We start from the raw sequence: 19,110 nt of genomic DNA on the forward strand, positions 1-19,110 counted from the left end.
AACTTATACTGATTCTCCTCCTAAGCCTTGCATATCTCTTTCCCAAGCTAGCTTCTCTGCACGAACAATACTCACAACCGAGCTAGGAACTTCCTCAATCCAGACCTGCATGTCTTGGACGAGGAGCGCATGTTTGGCCATGGAATGAGCAGCCAAATTTGTTGTACGTCGCACAAAGACAACCTTCCAACTCATGAAATAACCTAGTAATCTCTTGATTTCCTCTATCACTTTACTCCATACAGCACGGGTTGGAACACTCCCATTAATTGCATTAACAATGACAGCAGAATCACCTTCAAATATCAACTCCGTAAAGCCCAACTCAGAAGATAATTTCACTGCTTGTAAACAAGCCAAAGCTTCAGCCAAGGTCGGGTCTAGTATAGTAGATCTCACCAATGCACAACTGGCCAAAACGTCGCCATATTCATCTCTAAATACAATACCCATACCTGTTCGATTAGTTTGAGTATGTATAGCAACATCCCAATTAGATTTAACGACATTCCTAGGAGGACCTCGCCAGAACTCTAGTATCCGGATTATTCTCCGAAATTCCACCAGGTTGAGGGACTTCCAAGCTTTGTTTAGCTTTATAAAATCATCAGCTGTATGAATGCCATTCAAGGCTACCTGTGTAGGATGCATAAAATTCCCTTCATGTACAAACTTATTTCTCCTTAACCAGATCATCCGCATTGTAATTGCCAAAGTAGATACTTCTTGAGTAGAAAGAACACACCTTATATTATTCCAAAACTGCCCAAAGGACCCATTGAAGTACGAATTCAGCTTTTGTAATTTTCGGAGACTAACACAAAATACATTTCTTGCCGAAGGGCATTCCCAAAGTGCATGGAGTGTTGTTTCATTATTCTGCTTCCACAATGGACAAACCGGCTTATCAAGAATATGCCTATGATGTAACAAAGAATTAGTAGGCAATATTTCATGGACTGCACTCCAAAGAAAAACCCTCGTGGAAGGAGGGACATTCAAAGACCATATGTGAGTCCAAACCGTAGTACAAGGATTAGCTATTGGCTCCGAACAAGAAGCAGATGGTATTTCTCTTATTTCAATCGCACGGTAATATCCACTTCTAACTGTGTATGAACCATTGGATGTCCCATTCCAATATACTGAATCACTAACATAAGGAGACCCAATAGGTTGTTTCAATATCATACTTGCTGTTTCCACCTCAAACAATTCCTCTATTAGTCTAACATTCCACCATCCAATTGACCAATCTATAAGTGTATCCACCATAGCTGTCCTGGGAATGCCCAACTCTTCTATATTAACATTATATATAATTGGTTTCGGCAACCAATTATTCCCTCATATATGTACTGTTGCTCCATTCCCTATCCCCCACCTCAATCCATCTTCTATCAGATATCGTACATTCAAGAAGCTTGTCCACAAGTAAGAAGCATTTCTCTTCTTCTCCACCTTAAGGAAATCAGTGTTCAGAAAATATTTGGCTTTCAATACACGGTTGGATAATGAGCTTGGATTTATAATGATTCTCCAACACTGTTTCGCAAGTAATGTTTCATTGAACGCCTCAATATTTCTAAAACCCATCCCTCCACTTTTCTTTGATTCACAGAGTTTAGACCAAGAAAGCCAAGCTTTATAAGTACTCTTAGAATTATCACCCCACCACACCTTACGCAGGATTTGATCCACCTCAGTACAAAGACTCTTAGGAAATTGAAATAATTGCATTGCATACGTGGGTATAGCTTGTAACACAGATTTAATAAAAACTTCTTTACCCGCCTTGGATAAGTTTCTATGTGACCAACCCATGACCTTCTTCCTCATTTTATCTAAGATATAAAGAAATGCCGACTTTCGTGATCTTCCAACGATTGCCGGCAACCCCAAATATCTTTCATAATTTTTTGCCTCCACAGCTCCAATCATAGAAATCATCCGTGCTTTCTGTACAGGAGAAGCAAATCGGCTGAAAAAAATACTGGTCTTGCTGTAGTTGATCATTTGACCGGAGACTCTTCCATACTCAGTTAAAATACTGAAAATACACTCCCAATCCTCATCTTTAACACGACAAAAAATAAGGCTATCATCGGCAAAAAACAAGTGAGAAACACGTAGCCTGCCTCTACCAAATGGGAATCCACGAAAAGAATGAGCAGCATGCGCAACATTTAAATTACTACTCAAGGGTTCCGTGCATAAGACAAAAAGAAGAGGAGAGAGTGGATCACCTTGCCTAATACCTCTTGTTGGGATGATCAAGTTCGTAGTAGAACCATTGACAAGGACTCTGTATGTCACCGAACTGATACATTGCATAATCCACTTCTGCCATTTATCAGAAAAGCCTAAACGAACCATAATCTCCTGTACAAAATGCCATTCCACCCTGTCATAAGCTTTACTCATATCGAGTTTCACCGCCATATAGCTTGTTCTACTCTGGGCTAATAAACTCATGGAATGCAACGCCTCATAGGCCGCAATGACGTTATCTGTAATTAGCCTATCTCTGATAAAAGCAGACTGATTACCTCGTACACATTTATGTAATATAAGTCCCAATCTGTTAGCCAAGATTTTTGAGATAATTTTGTAAGATACATTACATAAACTGATGGGGCGAAATTCAGTTACCTTGAGTGTTTCTTTTGTTTTGGGAATCAAAGCAATATGAGTAAGGTTGACATCAGACTCCATAACTCCAGAAGCAAAAAATTCAAGCACAGCTTCTACCACACATTCACCCACTGTATCCCAATGGCTATGATAAAATCCAGCAGAAAAACCATCCGGCCCTGGAGCTTTTTGACTGCTTATACTACGTACAGCATCCCACACATCCTCTCTAGTAGCCATTCTACATAAATCTTTCATTCATCTCCGTATCAACCACCTTTGTTATTAATATTTTTTTGAAAACACTATATATCCATAATTTATATGTCTATAATGTGCTCATAGCTGATAGTGTGGAAAAAAAATATGGGCACTATTTAAAATTAATATACCATTTAGATTATAGACAATTAAAAACATCAAATTATAAATACATATCATTTTTTATTTTTTTTGGATCAATAAAACCTTCGAACTTTGAAGAATGATACAAGTGTGTCATTTTGTTAATCTTTAGTTAAAAATGCTGATTTGGCAGTTAAATGTAATATTTTTTATTTTTTCGTTTCTTGATGTCGCGTGGATGTAGATTTAACCAATCAAATAATGACACTTTCACAGGAATGAAGCTCCATCTCCGGCGAGCGGGTTGACGATTCCAATGTCGGCAAAGACCTATCAACCCAGTTTAAAAGCTTTCATGTTACCCAAAACCAATCAAATCCAATAAAGTAACAGCTTTTGTATCTGGGTCTTTATTTTTTGTTCAAATTCATATATGGTTTTCATAGAAAGTTTTGTTAATTTCGTCGAGCCTAGGATGAAGCAGCGATTCGCATCGGGGGAGACAAGGCAAAGATCAATTTCTCCCATCCACGGCCTCAATCTCATGCTGCCGCTCCACCAGCTAAAAAGCACTGTGACCCCATATCTGGAAACCACCATACCCATGCCTTCTCCTTTGTTGGATGTTGGATGATTTCTCTGGGGAACTGAGTAAATATGCAATCAAAGATGTTGCCGGAGAAGATGAATGGCGAATAAGAGAGAGAGTGAGAGAGAATATTTGGATTTTCAATTTTCAATTTAAGATTTTTAAATTTGACATGATTTTTTGTTTATTAATTAGCCACGTGTCACTTGTTGATTTGTTACATCCATATATACGTCAAGTAGGAAATGAAAAATAAAAAATTGTACTTAAATGTCAAATTAGCATTTTTTAGGCCTTTTAACAGAAATTTAACAGAATGGCTATCTTGTACTCTTTTTGTAAGTGCAAACGCTTTATTAATCTAAACAAAAATTAAAGATTTTTTTATCCAAAAGGCAACGTATAAGGGTCAATTTCATACTTACCCCATTAAAAAATAAAGAAATAACTTACAACATAAGCTAAGATAAGAGAAGGAATACTAGTTCACTTTATGATAAAATTCTACTGCTATTCAACACTCGTACGAGATTTCAAATATATTATGTGAGACATGTGAAGATCACAAATTCACTTTGAATAATCTACATCCCAAAGATCGGATAACTGGGATATGGATACCAATTGTTAGGATTTTTTTTTATCATTTTTGCTATTAATGAAAGTGTCCTCAAACTTTCACAAACGGATCGATTGAGCCGTTGATTTTTTTTGGGTTATTTGAAGACTACAAAAAGCTCAAAGTCAAACAATGATAGTATAAAAACTCATGCTGTGAATATGACCCAACAGCTCAGCTTGGGTCCTATTGTTGTATCCTCTTTGAGGAAACCCAGGAAGCGTTCTTGTCGAACAAATACAAGTTCGAGTATGGAAATGACATTGAATAGTTGGATCTTGCCTGGCCACCCTCACATCCAAACCAAATGTGAAACGAAACCCCCAAATCTAGGTCAAGCCGTTCTTCATCTCCTTCTTGTTTTGTTTTTTATGGTTCATCTATATATGGTTTTGATTTTTCAAGAGCTTTAAATGGGCTTCAATGGGCTCTAAAATTATTTGGACCAAATAATTTACATGTGAATTTTATTTTCTAAGCATGATAGCCATGTCACAAAAAAGTTGCGAAAAAAGCTTTTTTTTACCTAAATTTGTCATAAGAGGCTAACGGGCACCAAAGTTGTAAATTGATGGGCTCAAATAATCTAAAAATAAAGTTTAAAGGCTCAATCTATTTATTTGTGAAAGTTTGAGGGTCATCTTATAATTTTTCCCTACATAATGAGATTGCGGGAGGGCATTTCCGTCCATCAACTCTTTTATTTGGCTGGCATGGCCCATCGTTTTGAAGACGTTCCTATTTAAGGAAATGGCGGTTCAGCGTCAAACGAAATGCAACAGCAATAACTGGGGAAGGAGGGGATGCGTTTCGGAGAGAAAATCTAAAAGGAATTTTTCCATACAAATCTTCAGATTCGGAGCAGGTTTTTCCTTAATTTTCTTCTAAGCTCGTCCACTTTTTCAGATTCACGGTTTGGTTTCTGTTTCATATCATTTACACTTGCGCAATTACCTCTATTTCTGTGTATATATATATGTTTGCGTATGAGTTGGTGATGTGGTTTCCTTGTTTTTGCAAATTTTGATCAGATGGCGGAGGGGAATGTGCAATCGAGGTACGTGAGGTTGACCAAAGATCAGGCGCCGGCGGAAGATATCAATCCCGGAGAACTCAATCAACCCATTCAAGTCCCTCAGGTCTCGTGCCCTTCACACATTCATATGATTAAATTCTCTGAATATGAAGACGCTTTGTATTTTGATATGAAAGGGTTTATTTCAACGCAAATGTGAGCTGATGTTTATGGGTAATTTTTGATATTGTTATTGGTTTTTTGCCAATGAAATATAGTACCTAAATCTGATCCAAGTGGTCTGCATTTTCGTTTAAATGCTGGTCCATCTGGAGTTTCTGTGGTTCAGGCTTTTGTAGTTGTTACAAGTTGTTATGGATCTACTAGACTACAACACAGATTTTTTTTCCTTACAGGGTATAAATTTTTGTTTTGGACTTATTACAAAGAAGTTTTTCCATCATGCAGAACATGGGACTGAACTTTTGTCTATTTGTGTACTAGTATTGACATTTCCTCAGAATTTGAACCATTAGTGGTTTACCTCAATATGTTCTTATGTTTTACCTTTTCATATTTCTATCACAATACAAATACATTTATCCAACATAGTATGGCTTACCGGTGCAATTAACAACTGTAAAGTTGGCCGGGAGAGACATGTGAAAGTCAAAGGGCTAAGCAAATCATAGTTAATCGTAGAACTTTTAATCCAGTTCTTGTTACTGAGGCAATTAAAACTATATATAATTTTTCATTCGGTGATGCTAGTACATACACGTGCTTAATTTTACTTTATGACTGTAAGATTAGCATTAGCCCACAGAGTGCATAATCTTCTTGCTTGGACTGTATGTGGTTGACAATTCCCTTTTTCTTATCACTATTCTTTGTGGCTGAGTACATATATGGTTGGATGCAGCTAATTGTTCATAGATGCCCTGAATGCCAGCAACCTCTACCTGAGAGTTATGAGCCGCCAGCTGATGAAGATTGGACTTCTGGAATTTTTGGTTGTGCTAAAGATACTGACAGTTGTAAGCGTCCATTTACATAGCTATTAAATGCTGATATATCACAGACTTTATGATTTGGTGTTATTTTCAAAGCTCATGTCTTTCTTGGAATTTTCCATATTGGGTGCCGATAGAACAGTATGATGATATTTGCCGGGAGATTTAGAATGATAGCATTGACATATTTTTCCGAAAGCATATACTGACTTGTAATAGGAATGTTTTATGGATGTTCTTTATAATGACCCATCGAGTATTTTTTTTTTCTATGGTATTTGTGATATTTGCCTTGAACATCGATCTTTTTTATATCTATAGTTCATTTTCTCTCTCTCCTTACACAGCATGTCCTCAATTTTGCCTTTGAATTTATTCTGAATCTCTGATTACAAACCCATGAAATTCGTTGACAAATTAAATAAAATCGTAGAACACATAGTGATTCACGTAATCACATTTGTTTTGGTTTAGCATGTATTGGAGTCTATAGAACTAGTTGAGGGTGTAGCTTTTTGAGCGAAATGAATGGGGAAGGAGAATTTATATGATGGATTCTCACTAGTTTTTCCTATAGATTCCTGCAGCTAACCACCATATTTTTTGGGATATAAAGGCTTTAATGCTGGTGATGATTCTGGTTTTACAATTCTATTGTAGCTTGGTTGTGGAGTTGGGGGAAGGGAGTCATCATAAGAGAATTGTAGAATTCTTGTTGAATCTAGTCCCCGTAGATCTTCCTTAATGAAGTATTGAGAAGTTTATTTATCCTACAGATTCATGACTTAAGAGGGTGTGGAATTTGAACACCTGTTCTGCTTGGATTGGGGAACGTGTCGTTAAACTGTTAAAGAAATCCTCTGAACATGCTGACCCTAATCTTCTTCCATTGTATATATGAACCCTTTGTCTTGTTTCCTGGTAGAAATTCATCCTGTATTTGTTTATTTGTTTTTCAGGCTGGACTGGTCTCTTTTGCCCATGTGTGTTGTTTGGGCGTAATGTGGAAACATTGAGGGAGGACATTCCCTGGCAGAACGCATGTGTATGTCATGCCATGTGTGTTGAAGGTGGAATGGTACTTGCAGCAGCAACAGCAATGTTCCATGGTATTGATCCTAAAACTTCATTTCTCATTTGTGAGAGCTTGTTATTTGCTTGGTGGATGTGTGGAATCTACACTGGTCTCTTTCGTCAATCTCTGCAGACGAGATATCATCTCAAGGTAATTTAATTATGTCCTCTTATGCCCATATAAATGTTGACACTCAAAATCTTCAAGTCCACTGTTTGGTAAAACATTAGTACATTCTTAATCTTCACATCACTTGCATATTGATAGAATTATGTGTTATTTGTGAACATCTACTATCCTTCTATGAACAAAGACACATGGTTACTCTGTAATAAATTTCACACTCTCTGTAACGCTGGAAACAAAATATGCACCTTGCAATCAAATTTTAACTGGATGGAGAACAGATAATAGGAGACCTGTGTATATACGGCAATCCTTAATGCTTTCTTTTCTCGACTAGACTCTTTATTTATGTTCATGATGCTTGAGACAATAGTCATATAGAATTATGCTGAATGTAGGATGCATGAAAGTTTCGATGTAAAGATTCTCCTGAGGTCGAAGTGAAGTGAATGTTTCGCCTATGGCAGCTATTTTATTTATTTATTTTGGAATCAGTGGCTGTCATGTGTTCATAAGTTGGCTACATTTCAAGGGAGTATGCTTGTTTTATTCGTTCTTGACTGGTGCCAAATATTTCAGCAGACTTTCTCTCATCCTTGCTCTCAAATCTTGTAGTAATGTACATCCAGTTGCTGACCGATATGGTCATGGTTCTTGAGGAAGGAAGTATTTGGTAGTCTTGTCGTGAAACATTAAATTAAAATGTAAGATGGTGTAAACCTCCTGGTTCATTGGCTCCATTGCCACTTTATACATTGGTTCGATAGTAGGTATCAGGACTAACCTCTGTCACCAAACGCTGTTTCCTTTGTAAACGGAAATACTGAATATTCTATTGGTAGCTCTTTTGACGATTCAATGCCACAGGTACATGTTTAGACCTTAGCAAAGTCTCAACCTCTGAAGTCATCATTGCATACAAGTTACAAATTATGTAATAATAGTATCTTAATATAGTAAACTACTATGCTTATGAACATCAGGGAATATCAGTTTAATTTATGTCAAGTTTATTTTTTCTTGTTACTCATTATTGTTTATAGAAGATACATGACTGCAATTGAATTGCCCCTCTGATTTGTTCAATTTGATTACTAAATGAAAGTTCTTCTGTATTTTGCAACAAATGCTCCAATTTGTCACCTTCTTTACCTCTACTTCCAGTATCCAGCGACATTTTTCTGGGCAGCTTGAAAAGTCGGTGGATCATTTTATGCTAAATAGCATTAAGTTTTTTCTTTTTACTTCATGTGACTCGTTTATGCTCCCTTTTCTCTTACAGAATTCACCTTGCGACCCATGCCTTGTGCACTGCTGCCTGCATTGGTGTGCCCTGTGTCAGGAGCACAGTGAGATGAAGAGCCATTTATCTGATAATGCAAATCCATCCATGACCATCGTTAACCCTCCACCAGTGCAGGAGATGAACTCGGGTGAGAAGCGGGAGTCTGAACTGACTGTAGTGGCTTCTGCCTCTGCACCTTTTACTGAAAATGGTGGACAAACCAATTTGCAGCTGCAGCCAATATAGAGTTTGTCATCTGCCGTGTACAGAATTCCAAAAAAGAAGTGAAGTAACATCTGCAGGAATATGAAAATCAAATGATACCAGACTGCTAAATTTGCTCGCCGGGGGATATTTCATGTTTCAGAGAGTTTCTTTTGGTGGATACAAGAAACTATAGCTAAATTTACTCATAAATTATTGCAGAGAGTTAGTTTACAGGCTTCAAGCTGCCATTAGTAAGTTTATGAATGTGTTGGGGCTCCATATAGTGCAGATATTGAATGTTCCCAGATAACATCTGCTGCAATTTCTTCAGTCAGCTTTGCTATTGTTTTCAATTGTCTAGTGAATCTGTGATCATATCGTTCACAATTTATTTTTAATTATGAATTTCTCTGAGAACCATAAGATCATGATTTCTTGTTATGATAATGAAATTTGCGATAGACAACATGTTACTGTTCCATAAGATTTTCTCAGATATTTTCTGAGGTTATTTGGTTTAGGAAAAATAAAAAGAAAAGGAGGAAGAAGAGAGAAACAGGAAAGCAAAGTATAATATAATTGAGAAGATATTTTATTTACAACGGTCCGATCCGGTTCTGCTCTGCTCTGTTTAATTTCCCTTCACACCTGAAACAGAGGATTTAGTTGGGTTTAGGGTTTTACCAGTCACAGACTCACACACTGTCCCCCAAAACCCTGAACCCATCATGGCTCGGTTTCCAAGGTCTCCGAAGCCGTCCCAATTATTTTCTGTCTACTCCTCTCTCAGAGCGACGTCAGCTCCGTCGCCATCCCCAACAGCCGATCTCCTACGGGGAAACTTCCACATCCTACGCCACTTCTCTGCTGGAAGTGCGGCGAGGGCAAAGGCGGACAAGGAGCCATGGTGGAAAGAGTCGATGGAGCGGCTCCGCAACATTGGGATTTCGGCCCATATAGACTCCGGCAAGACGACGCTGACCGAACGGGTCTTATTCTATACCGGTCGCATTCACGAGATTCACGAGGTTCGTGGCCGCGATGGGGTTGGTGCCAAGATGGATTCGATGGACCTTGAGCGCGAGAAAGGCATCACCATCCAATCCGCTGCGACTTACTGCACATGGAAAGACTATCAGGTATCTGCAATAATAAGCCACTCGAATTCTTTTACCCTTACGATTGGGGAGTGTCTTTACTTGAATTATTCTTTATATTTGATTGTAATGGTGGTGGTGGTGTAGATAAATATAATTGATACGCCGGGACATGTAGATTTTACAATTGAAGTGGAGAGGGCATTGCGAGTACTTGATGGTGCCATTCTTGTGCTTTGTAGTGTGGGAGGTGTGCAGAGTCAGTCCATTACCGTAGATAGACAAATGAGAAGATATGAAGTTCCAAGGCTTGCCTTTATTAACAAATTGGATAGGATGGGAGCCGATCCATGGAAGGTGTTGGGCCAGGTATTACTTTTTTCTTGTTATTAAATCAAGTTCTCATTTGGTATATAAAGCACTCAATTTTATTGTAATGATGTTATTGGGCTTCTAATTTCTGATTCAGGATGGATTTTTTTCTCTTTTAGGCAAGGTCTAAACTACGGCATCACAGTGCAGCTGTGCAAGTTCCCATTGGGCTGGAAGATGATTTCCAAGGACTTATTGACCTCGTGCGGTTAAAAGCTTGTTACTTTCATGGTTCCAACGGGTCTGTAGCTTTTATGAAGTTTCTTTAGTTCCTTTTGGGTCTATGCTCCAACATTGTTAACAAATTTGCTTATAGCTGTTTTTGTTTTCTCCAGTGAAAAGATTGTGGAGGAAGATATACCTGCCAATATGGAGGCCTTGGTTCAAGAGAAGCGCCATGAACTAATTGAAACAGTTTCTGAAGTTGATGACAAACTTGCTGAGCTCTTTCTGAGTGATGAGACTATATCTACTGAGGACCTTGAGGTACGTTGAAAAAGAAAAATGGCTGTACAGAGAGGTAGACTAGTCAAGCTAAAACTTCCATGCATTTTGCTTCAACTGTTAATATGGAAAATTATTTTGGCCTGCTAAAAGTGAATTTCTTATTTGACTATTGGGAGAATACCTTTACAGGTAGTTAACATGTTGATAAAAAAAAAGGAAAGAAATAATGATCTTTATTTCTTTTCATTGCAAAAGAAATGATAATCCTTGTTGGTAAACGGCTATTATGTTCCTCCAATTGGTTCAAGGCGTTGAATGTTCTATTGCCCTTCTGTTCACTGTGAGACAAGTCGGCAGGGGATCTTAACATAAATATATTCTATGAGATGCCGGTGCTCCATCAACTGAAGATTTGCTTTGATTTTTCCTGTGTGGAAGTGTGTTGCCATAGATTGTAATAATAACATACTGTACATTGGCAATATAGAAGAACTCTGAGTAAAAAGTCAAGTTTAATTTATTCTTGCATGTTCTCAATGGTGTTAAAGCTTCTATTTTATTTCTCTTTCTTGAGTAGGAGGCAATTCGCAGGGCAACTATAGCACGTAAATTTGTACCAGTATTTATGGGCAGTGCATTCAAGAACAAGGTACTTTCTCATGACCTTGTGAGTGTTTGACTGATAGATTAATGACATTTTAATCTTATGCCATTCATTGTTACAGGGAGTACAGACTCTTCTGGATGGTGTACTTAGTTATTTGCCTTGTCCTATTGAAGTTAGTAACCACGCTCTTGACCAAAACAAGGATGAGGAGAAGGTATTTGTTTCATGAAGAGCTTTTTTTAAAATTCTTTTTTTGAATGATAATCTTTCAGAGGGATTTATATATTCTATTATTGTGCAGGTTACATTGTCTGGAACTCCAAGTGGACCTCTCGTCGCATTGGCTTTCAAGTTAGAGGAAGGGCGCTTTGGTCAGTTGACATATCTGAGGTATGGCTTAAGTTATGTTGATTTTTTATGACTATACGTATGCTCATACTTCCATTTGTTAAGCTCTTTAAATAGGTCATGCATAGATGAAAAGCAGCACTAATGTTTTATAGATGTGGGTTAATGAAGGATCTACGAGGGTATCATTCGGAAGGGTGATTTTATAGTTAACGTAAACACTGGAAAGAAGATTAAGGTGAGTTCATTGGAATTAGTGTTTCATTTGAATGGTTTTCCATTCATATTTGTTTATCTTTTGTTGGCCAGGAATCTGTAAAAATTTAGTCTGTTTACACCTACATCTCTTCATCACGGTAACTTACTCCTGTTTTTGATTGCCAATATTATTTGATGCCAAGAGATATAACATGCAAAAGATGGATTTGTTCCCTATTATTTTTTATGGATAAATTAGCTCTATGTGCTGTTGATAGCTCCCTTAAAACATAATTTTAGAATGGTCGTGAAGGCTTATTTCTATCATATTTGGGTCTGCTACATGAATCCGTAAGGAAAAAAAAAATTAGAGGAAACCCACTAAGCAGATTCTAGTTTGCTACTCGTTTCAATCTAAAACTATGTTCTCCAATATACTGTCATCCTTTTCCTTTTCTTGTTTCATCCAGTTCATTTTGGCCTCTGTTCTCTCTTTTTAACTATCTCTTGAATTTTTTCTAAATTTATTACATTGAGCCGCGAACATTTCTATAGTTGTAAATGCTCAAACGATCTTAGACAATTTTCCCTTCTCTCTTATTGGATCTATCAATACCATAGATAGGAATATAGGATAGTCTCGTTTCTTAGCCTGTGTTATTATTTCTTGTGTCACCACCTTACAATTATCCTGAACTAAACTGCAGTTTGGATTTGTTGTGGCCCACTGCCCACTATGAAAGGCAGTTGTAAAATTGGCAAGTCACAGTAGAAGATATTTGATATCTGGAGTTATGTGTTGAGAATTCCTGTTACTGAAAGTGGTGCATGCTAAAGTCCAATTAATAAATTAAGATGCACGTCTCATTTTCATTGTAGTAACTTTCTGGACTTCTATCCTGATATTTTCTTTCATTTCTTATTTACCTGGTAAGTATTTACTATCAATTCTTTGCAGGTTCCCCGGTTGGTTCGTATGCATTCTGATGAAATGGAAGTAAGTTTTTTGGTTAGAGGTTTGTCTTACAAGCTTGGCTAGTGAATTTGTTAGAAGTTGATCCAAAGTGGATGAAGCATTTGCTTGATATCTTTTGAGTTATTTGACTTTTGTTGGGTTAAATTTCTTTTTGTTAAACATTTTCTTGTGTTTGGGTTTTTTTGTACCACAGGATATTCAAGAGGGACATGCTGGGCAAATAGTTGCTGTATTTGGTGTAGATTGTGCTTCAGGTGCAACTTCTTTTATTGTATATTTGTGTGCATGCACAATTTTCTGCTTTTATTGTTCCCTGATTTATTTTAGAAGACTGATAAAAAAAGTGAGAAATTTGGGCAAGTTGAATTTTCAGAAACAGGAAAATGTCACAATGGGAGTTTTTAGAATCTCTTGTGAATGTGTTCATATGCACACACTTCTAGTACTAAGGGCCTAAAGTTAACGTTTTGTGACTGTTTATTATGATTGGTTAAAAGGAAACCTGCTTCCCATCCGTCACAACTTGGATTTATCTGATGCTGGTTTAGGGGTGGTTGTTAGTATCCTGGGTTTGCTTTGCAGTGGTCTTCCCAACCATACCTTGGAGGGTCGAATCTCTCAGAAATGAAAGAAAGAAGAAGATAAATTCTTGATAAGTGTACTAACATTTAATTTTTGTTGTGTTATCAGGAGATACTTTTACAAATGGAGCAGTTAGATACACCATGACTTCAATGAATGTACCTGAGCCAGTGATGTCATTGGCTGTTCAACCAGTCTCAAAAGACTCAGGGGGACAAGTGAGTGAATTCCTGTGCAATCGAATATATTGTTGTTTCCTTGGCGTCTGCTGTTACTATTGATAACACCCTCAATTTCTGTTTGTGTGTGCGCTATTTCCTTGACAGTTTTCGAAAGCTTTGAACCGTTTTCAGAGGGAAGATCCTACTTTCCGTGTCGGTTTGGATCCTGAAAGTGGACAGGTTTGATCCATAGAATTATTCTCACATTGTCATTGACTATTCTAGGGTGCCCAACTTTAACTTTATAATGATGCTTTTGTGGGCAGACAATTATTTCTGGGATGGGAGAGCTGCATTTGGACATATATGTGGAACGTATTCGGAGAGAGTACAAGGTTTTGTACCTTTTACTTTGATATAGAATTCAAGGTTTTCAAAATTTTGCAAATTGAGAACATTCACCTTAATGGAAAAGCAATCTGCTGCAATCCCCCCCCCCCCCTCTCTCTCTCCAAACACAGGTTGATGCAACTGTTGGAAAGCCAAGAGTGAACTTCAGAGAGACTGTTACTCAACGTGCTGAATTTGATTATTTGCATAAAAAACAATCTGGTGGGCAAGGTCAATTTGGACGAGTAGTTGGGTAAGTATGGCATATTTTTTTTTGGCTTTCCAAGTAGGAGATGCTAAAAGAGTGGAGGGAACTAGGGAAGTCAAAAGTAACAAAAAGGGATATGATCATTATAGGGTTATAGAGCGCGTAGCATTTGACAGGATCAAATGCGAAGAACGTGCTCAGTGGATTGCAACTAATTTTTTGATGGTGAAGATTTTCCTTGAGTATATTGTATAAGGAACTTGTGTTGTACGTTTGCTTTTCCATCATGTAGGCAAGTTTATTCTCGTTAGACCTATTTTTAGCTGGAAATCCTTTTTGTTTAAAAAAAATTTAGCTCCTTTTGATTTGGTTTGGACTTTGGATGCAAAAGATTTGACCAGTTCTTCTTTGACTTTTGTCGCTAGTAGGTATGCAATTGTTAGTGTGTCTTATGTGGTCTACTATCCTGGAAGACAGTTTTTTAATTGTAAGTACTTTTTTCTTAGCATAATGAACATACATGCTCATAGTTATATTTGAAAATTCTATATGTGGGATGTAAATCAGGTAGGTGCATTGACGTAGGCTATTAGCACGATTGACCTGCTAACTGTTTGGCCTTTCTTCAAAGTACAGAGAATTGTTTTTCCTGCAGTGGATTCACCAGTCAATGAGTTGTTTGTTAGTTCTTATTGGGTTTAATTTGTAGATTTAGCTTTAACTTTTCATTAACCCTTGTGCTATTTTCTGATTTTTCATATTGGCAGGTATATAGAACCGCTTCCTCTAGGGTCAACCACTAAGTTTGAATTCGATAACATGCTTGTGGGGCAAGCTATACCGTCTAATTTTATCCCAGCAATCGAGAAGGGTTTTAAAGAAGCTGCCAATTCGTGAGTTCTATACTCTTAAGACTCTTAGTTCTTTTTGTCATTTATAAAGGCAATGAAATAAATGTTGGAATACAGTTTTCATGCATGGAATGTGGTTTGCTGTATTTTTGTCCTCTTTAATATTATGTATACCATGTCGTGTATCTATAGATGGTAGCAGAATCAGTTGGGTCTGTTGTTTATGTTACATGCATTTACTTTTATTTAGTGCAAAACAACATAAAAAATTACTATAAATAAGCAGAAGCATGTGAAAATGAGCAATCCAACCTTCTTTGAACTGGTACTGTGCTACATATATTTATTGTCAGAGAAAGGCAATCATCATGCATTTAAAACTACGTTTCAGTTTAAAGACGTCAAGAAAATTATTTTCGCAACTTCTAATTATCCCACTGCCTATTATGTTCCCTCGTTAACTGTGAAATAAGGGCGATAATGGAGAATTTAACGTTATATTTCAGAGATAAACTAAATTGACCTTTTGTGGCAGATTCTTGCTGTACTTATTAAACGCCTGATACATAGAATAATTGAAATCAACTTTTGAAGCGAAATTCCAGACTTTCTAGAAACAATCCGACAAATGGAATATTAGAAAGCACTATAGTCATCTTTGAATCAACTCAAGTAAGCTATGCTTAGCAGTGAATTCTATCATATTGCATATACTTTAATCCTCTAGACTCTAGTATATGCACAGTTGCGAAATGATTATTTGATACTTATACAATGGATGATATGGTTATTATGTTGTACGGCATAATTTTATAAGTACTGTAAATACTATTTGGTTTTGTTTTGTGATTCTTGAGCTATTATGATTATCATGTACCATGTGAACTTGCTTTGTAATATCTGGGTGCACTTCTCAATACAGGGGTTCTTTAATCGGGCATCCAGTTGAAAATATTCGTGTCGTCTTAAATGATGGTGCTTCCCATGCTGTGGATTCTAGTGAGCTTGCATTTAAGCTAGCTTCAATATATGCTTTTAGACAGGTTCTTCTCATATGCTCTATTTTTTCTTTCTTTATGAATGGGTAGTACCCACCTTGCAAGCTTTCTAGACATCATAAATTTCCTTTTTATGAAACAGTGTTATACTGCTGCCAAACCTGTGATATTGGAACCTGTTATGTTGGTAGAATTGAAAGTGCCAACAGAATTTCAGGGAACTGTTGCTGGTGATATTAACAAGTGAGCATTTCATTTACTCGTGTATCAGAATCTTGTCATCGACCCCTTTCTATCAGAATCCTAGTAGCTTTTGCTTGCCTTCCTCAATATTAAATCACCTGTTTTATCTGTAATATGACAGGAGAAAAGGTGTGATTGTTGGAAATGATCAAGATGCTGATGACTCTATCATAACTGCACATGTAAGCATGGCCTTCTTTCTTTTCAAAAAATCTGGGAGCCTTGCATACGATAATGACTTGTGGTTACTTCGACCATGCGACAGTTTATCTGCTTTTGTGTCTGCAACTCTGCATGGTTTATGATCTTGAGAGTCACAATTATATCTTTTGCCTTTCTGAAGGCATGGTCAAGTACTCAAGTTTTCTTTGGATTGTTTGAATCTCTTCACACTAAATTTTGAATAGTATTTGGTTTGGTTCTCTTTATCAAACCTAAATTTATTGTCTTCAGACTCATTTATGCCCGTGGAAGAGTAGGCCTTTTCTAACTAATGTTCGTTGGTATTTTAATCTTTATTTAATTTTCTGCTTTTCCTAGCTTCAGTCCAAAACAGCAAAGTGCATACAACTGCCATAGATTTCTGACTACTGCAAACATTCTATAACGCAGTTCATTTCCTCTGTGCTTTATTTTCTTCTCGATGGTTTGTGCTTTTGGCCAATGTTTCAGTGTCTGGTTGGTTCCACATGACATATTGAATTATCTGGACAATTTTTAGGTGCCATGCAGTCCTTTTTTTCAATTTAAATGATGTGGTATTATTTTCTTCTCTTCCAGGTCCCTCTGAATAATATGTTTGGCTACTCTACGGCTCTTCGCTCAATGACACAGGTAATAGTAATTTGTTATACAAACACAATGTTTCACTTAATTCACTAAATAAATATTATGTACAGATGTATGTATTGGGGCCTCAGCTGAACCTTCTCATGTGCAGGGCAAAGGTGAATTCACAATGGAATACAAAGAGCATTTGGCAGTTTCTCAAGATGTGCAGATGCAATTGGTCAACACTTACAAGGCAAGCAAGGGAGCTGAATAGACCATATTTTGGTCCTTTCATGATTGGCCTGAAATGCTGCCCAAGCCCGTCAACCGGACTCGATGCCAGCAGAACAGCTTCATGTCCCATGAATCATGATAGCTTCTAGTCTCCATATTCTCTGAGTCATATATTCATCTTATAAAGAATTTTCAGTCTCAATTTGTTTGTCTTGTAACTTAGTTCACATGGTTGATCCATTTTGTGATGGATAAGTTTTTGAAATGACAAATAAAGAGCTGATTCTTTAGGTTATATAACATTTTATGTATAAGCTACACAAGCCCTCCCATTGATACGTATGTCTGCGTGTGCGTGTGTGGATATGTACTGTTTCTTGGACTACAATTATCGACTCGCTTGGGTCCTTTTTTTTTTTTTAACCGAGAACCATATAATAGAAATTTGTTCTTTTAGACACATTTTGATGCGGATAAATATCTCACATCGGTGATAACTGGTCCTGAGTTACAATATATAAGTTGGGCAAACCTAACATTGGATAACCGGTTTTCTAGTGGCTAGTTAGGTCTGCTTGTTGCTGGGCTTGGGCTGAGCTGCTTCAGTCTTTCCAGCATCAGTTGGTATCGGAGCCTGCGTGTGGGTCTTCCTTGTGGTTTTGTGAGCCTGTGGGCGTGTGGCGTTGAGTGGGCCTAAGATGGGTGACTCAGCCTGCTCAGCCCAGGGTTGGACGCACGAGGTCCTACATCGGGATTCCCGGGGTTTGTTGTAAAATTTTTACAGCAAACCATGCTGTAAAATGAATCAACGATGGGATTTGATCTGTTAGATCTAATGGACGATATTTTAAAAGCTAAAAAGTTATTAATTTCTTCCTCTCTCCAAAAATCCCACGTAGGTTAAAAAGTTATTAATTTCTTCCTCTCTCCAAAAATCCCGTGTACACAGAGGCAAAATAAACTTCAAGTTGTGTCTCAAAGATCTTTCTAATTTGAGGACCTGTGAATCTTTCATGAGCAGAGGATACATCAGTGTGGGTGTAACAATTCTGCCATTGACAGTGGCTTCTCTATAGACTCCATCTTTGGGTTTGTAATGGGGCAACTCGAAATCAAAGTGAACCAGCAAAACCCAAAATTGTCCAGAAACCAAATACAGTTTAGTCCCAATTACTCCATGTTTGCAAAACCCAGAAATCAAATCAAACTCAGAAACCAAATCAATCCTATAAACAAAATGAAACTCATAAAACAAAATCAAACCCATAAGAGACAATGAAGAGGGCGAAGAGATCGAGGGAGATGAAGATGATGTAGAAAATCGCCTTCACTTGTCGATTTCCTTGGCTTGTCGATTTCTTATCTTGGTTTCCTTGGCACGAATAATTGTTGTTGATAAGGGAGAACTCCTTTTCTGGTCATCCGGAGAAAGAAAGCGAAGAAGTGGTTTGCGTCTGTGCGTGAGTGAGATTTTTGGAGAGAGAGAAATTGATAATTAAAGAAATTAATAACTTTTTGACTTTTAAAATATCATCCATTAGATCTAACAAAATCAAATCCCACCGTTAATTTAGTTTACAGTATAGTCTGCTGTAAAAAATTTTACAGCAAACCCCAGGAACCTCCTACATCGGTGGTAACTGGCCTTGAATTGCAGTATATAAGTTGGACAAACCTAACATTGGATAACCGGTTTTCTAGTGGCTAGTTAGACCTACT

The 19,110-nt window shown here is 37.3% G+C and overlaps 2 protein-coding genes across 3 annotated transcripts; both read left to right on the forward strand.

Moving 5' to 3' along the window:
• Nucleotides 1–4,894: 4,894 nt before the first annotated feature.
• On the forward strand, nucleotides 4,895–9,336 carry LOC119982576 (cell number regulator 6). Its single transcript, XM_038826041.1, has 5 exons — nucleotides 4,895–5,052; nucleotides 5,219–5,326; nucleotides 6,125–6,239; nucleotides 7,175–7,440; nucleotides 8,699–9,336. The coding sequence occupies exons 2-5, from the start codon at nucleotides 5,219–5,221 to the stop codon at nucleotides 8,945–8,947; spliced, it is 738 nt and encodes a 245-aa protein (XP_038681969.1). The 5' UTR covers nucleotides 4,895–5,052; the 3' UTR covers nucleotides 8,948–9,336.
• A 206-nt stretch (nucleotides 9,337–9,542) lies between these two features.
• Nucleotides 9,543–17,776, forward strand: LOC119982575 (elongation factor G-2, mitochondrial-like). 2 transcript variants are annotated; one of them, XM_038826039.1, is made up of 20 exons: nucleotides 9,543–10,047; nucleotides 10,153–10,374; nucleotides 10,497–10,618; nucleotides 10,713–10,863; nucleotides 11,402–11,473; nucleotides 11,550–11,645; nucleotides 11,733–11,821; nucleotides 11,951–12,017; nucleotides 12,936–12,974; nucleotides 13,147–13,207; nucleotides 13,644–13,753; nucleotides 13,862–13,936; nucleotides 14,023–14,091; nucleotides 14,218–14,339; nucleotides 15,062–15,187; nucleotides 16,068–16,188; nucleotides 16,286–16,386; nucleotides 16,508–16,568; nucleotides 17,167–17,220; nucleotides 17,327–17,776. In XM_038826039.1, the coding sequence occupies exons 1-20, from the start codon at nucleotides 9,637–9,639 to the stop codon at nucleotides 17,429–17,431; spliced, it is 2,274 nt and encodes a 757-aa protein (XP_038681967.1). In that variant the 5' UTR covers nucleotides 9,543–9,636; the 3' UTR covers nucleotides 17,432–17,776. The 2 variants fall into 2 exon arrangements, with proteins under 2 accessions (XP_038681967.1, XP_038681968.1); XM_038826040.1 differs by having other exon boundaries at nucleotides 9,801–10,047; nucleotides 10,248–10,374.
• The last annotated feature ends 1,334 nt before the right edge of the window (nucleotides 17,777–19,110 follow it).

This window comes from Tripterygium wilfordii, chromosome 17 (assembly GCF_013401445.1).
Source record: "Tripterygium wilfordii isolate XIE 37 chromosome 17, ASM1340144v1, whole genome shotgun sequence".
Taxonomy (NCBI): domain Eukaryota; kingdom Viridiplantae; phylum Streptophyta; class Magnoliopsida; order Celastrales; family Celastraceae; genus Tripterygium; species Tripterygium wilfordii.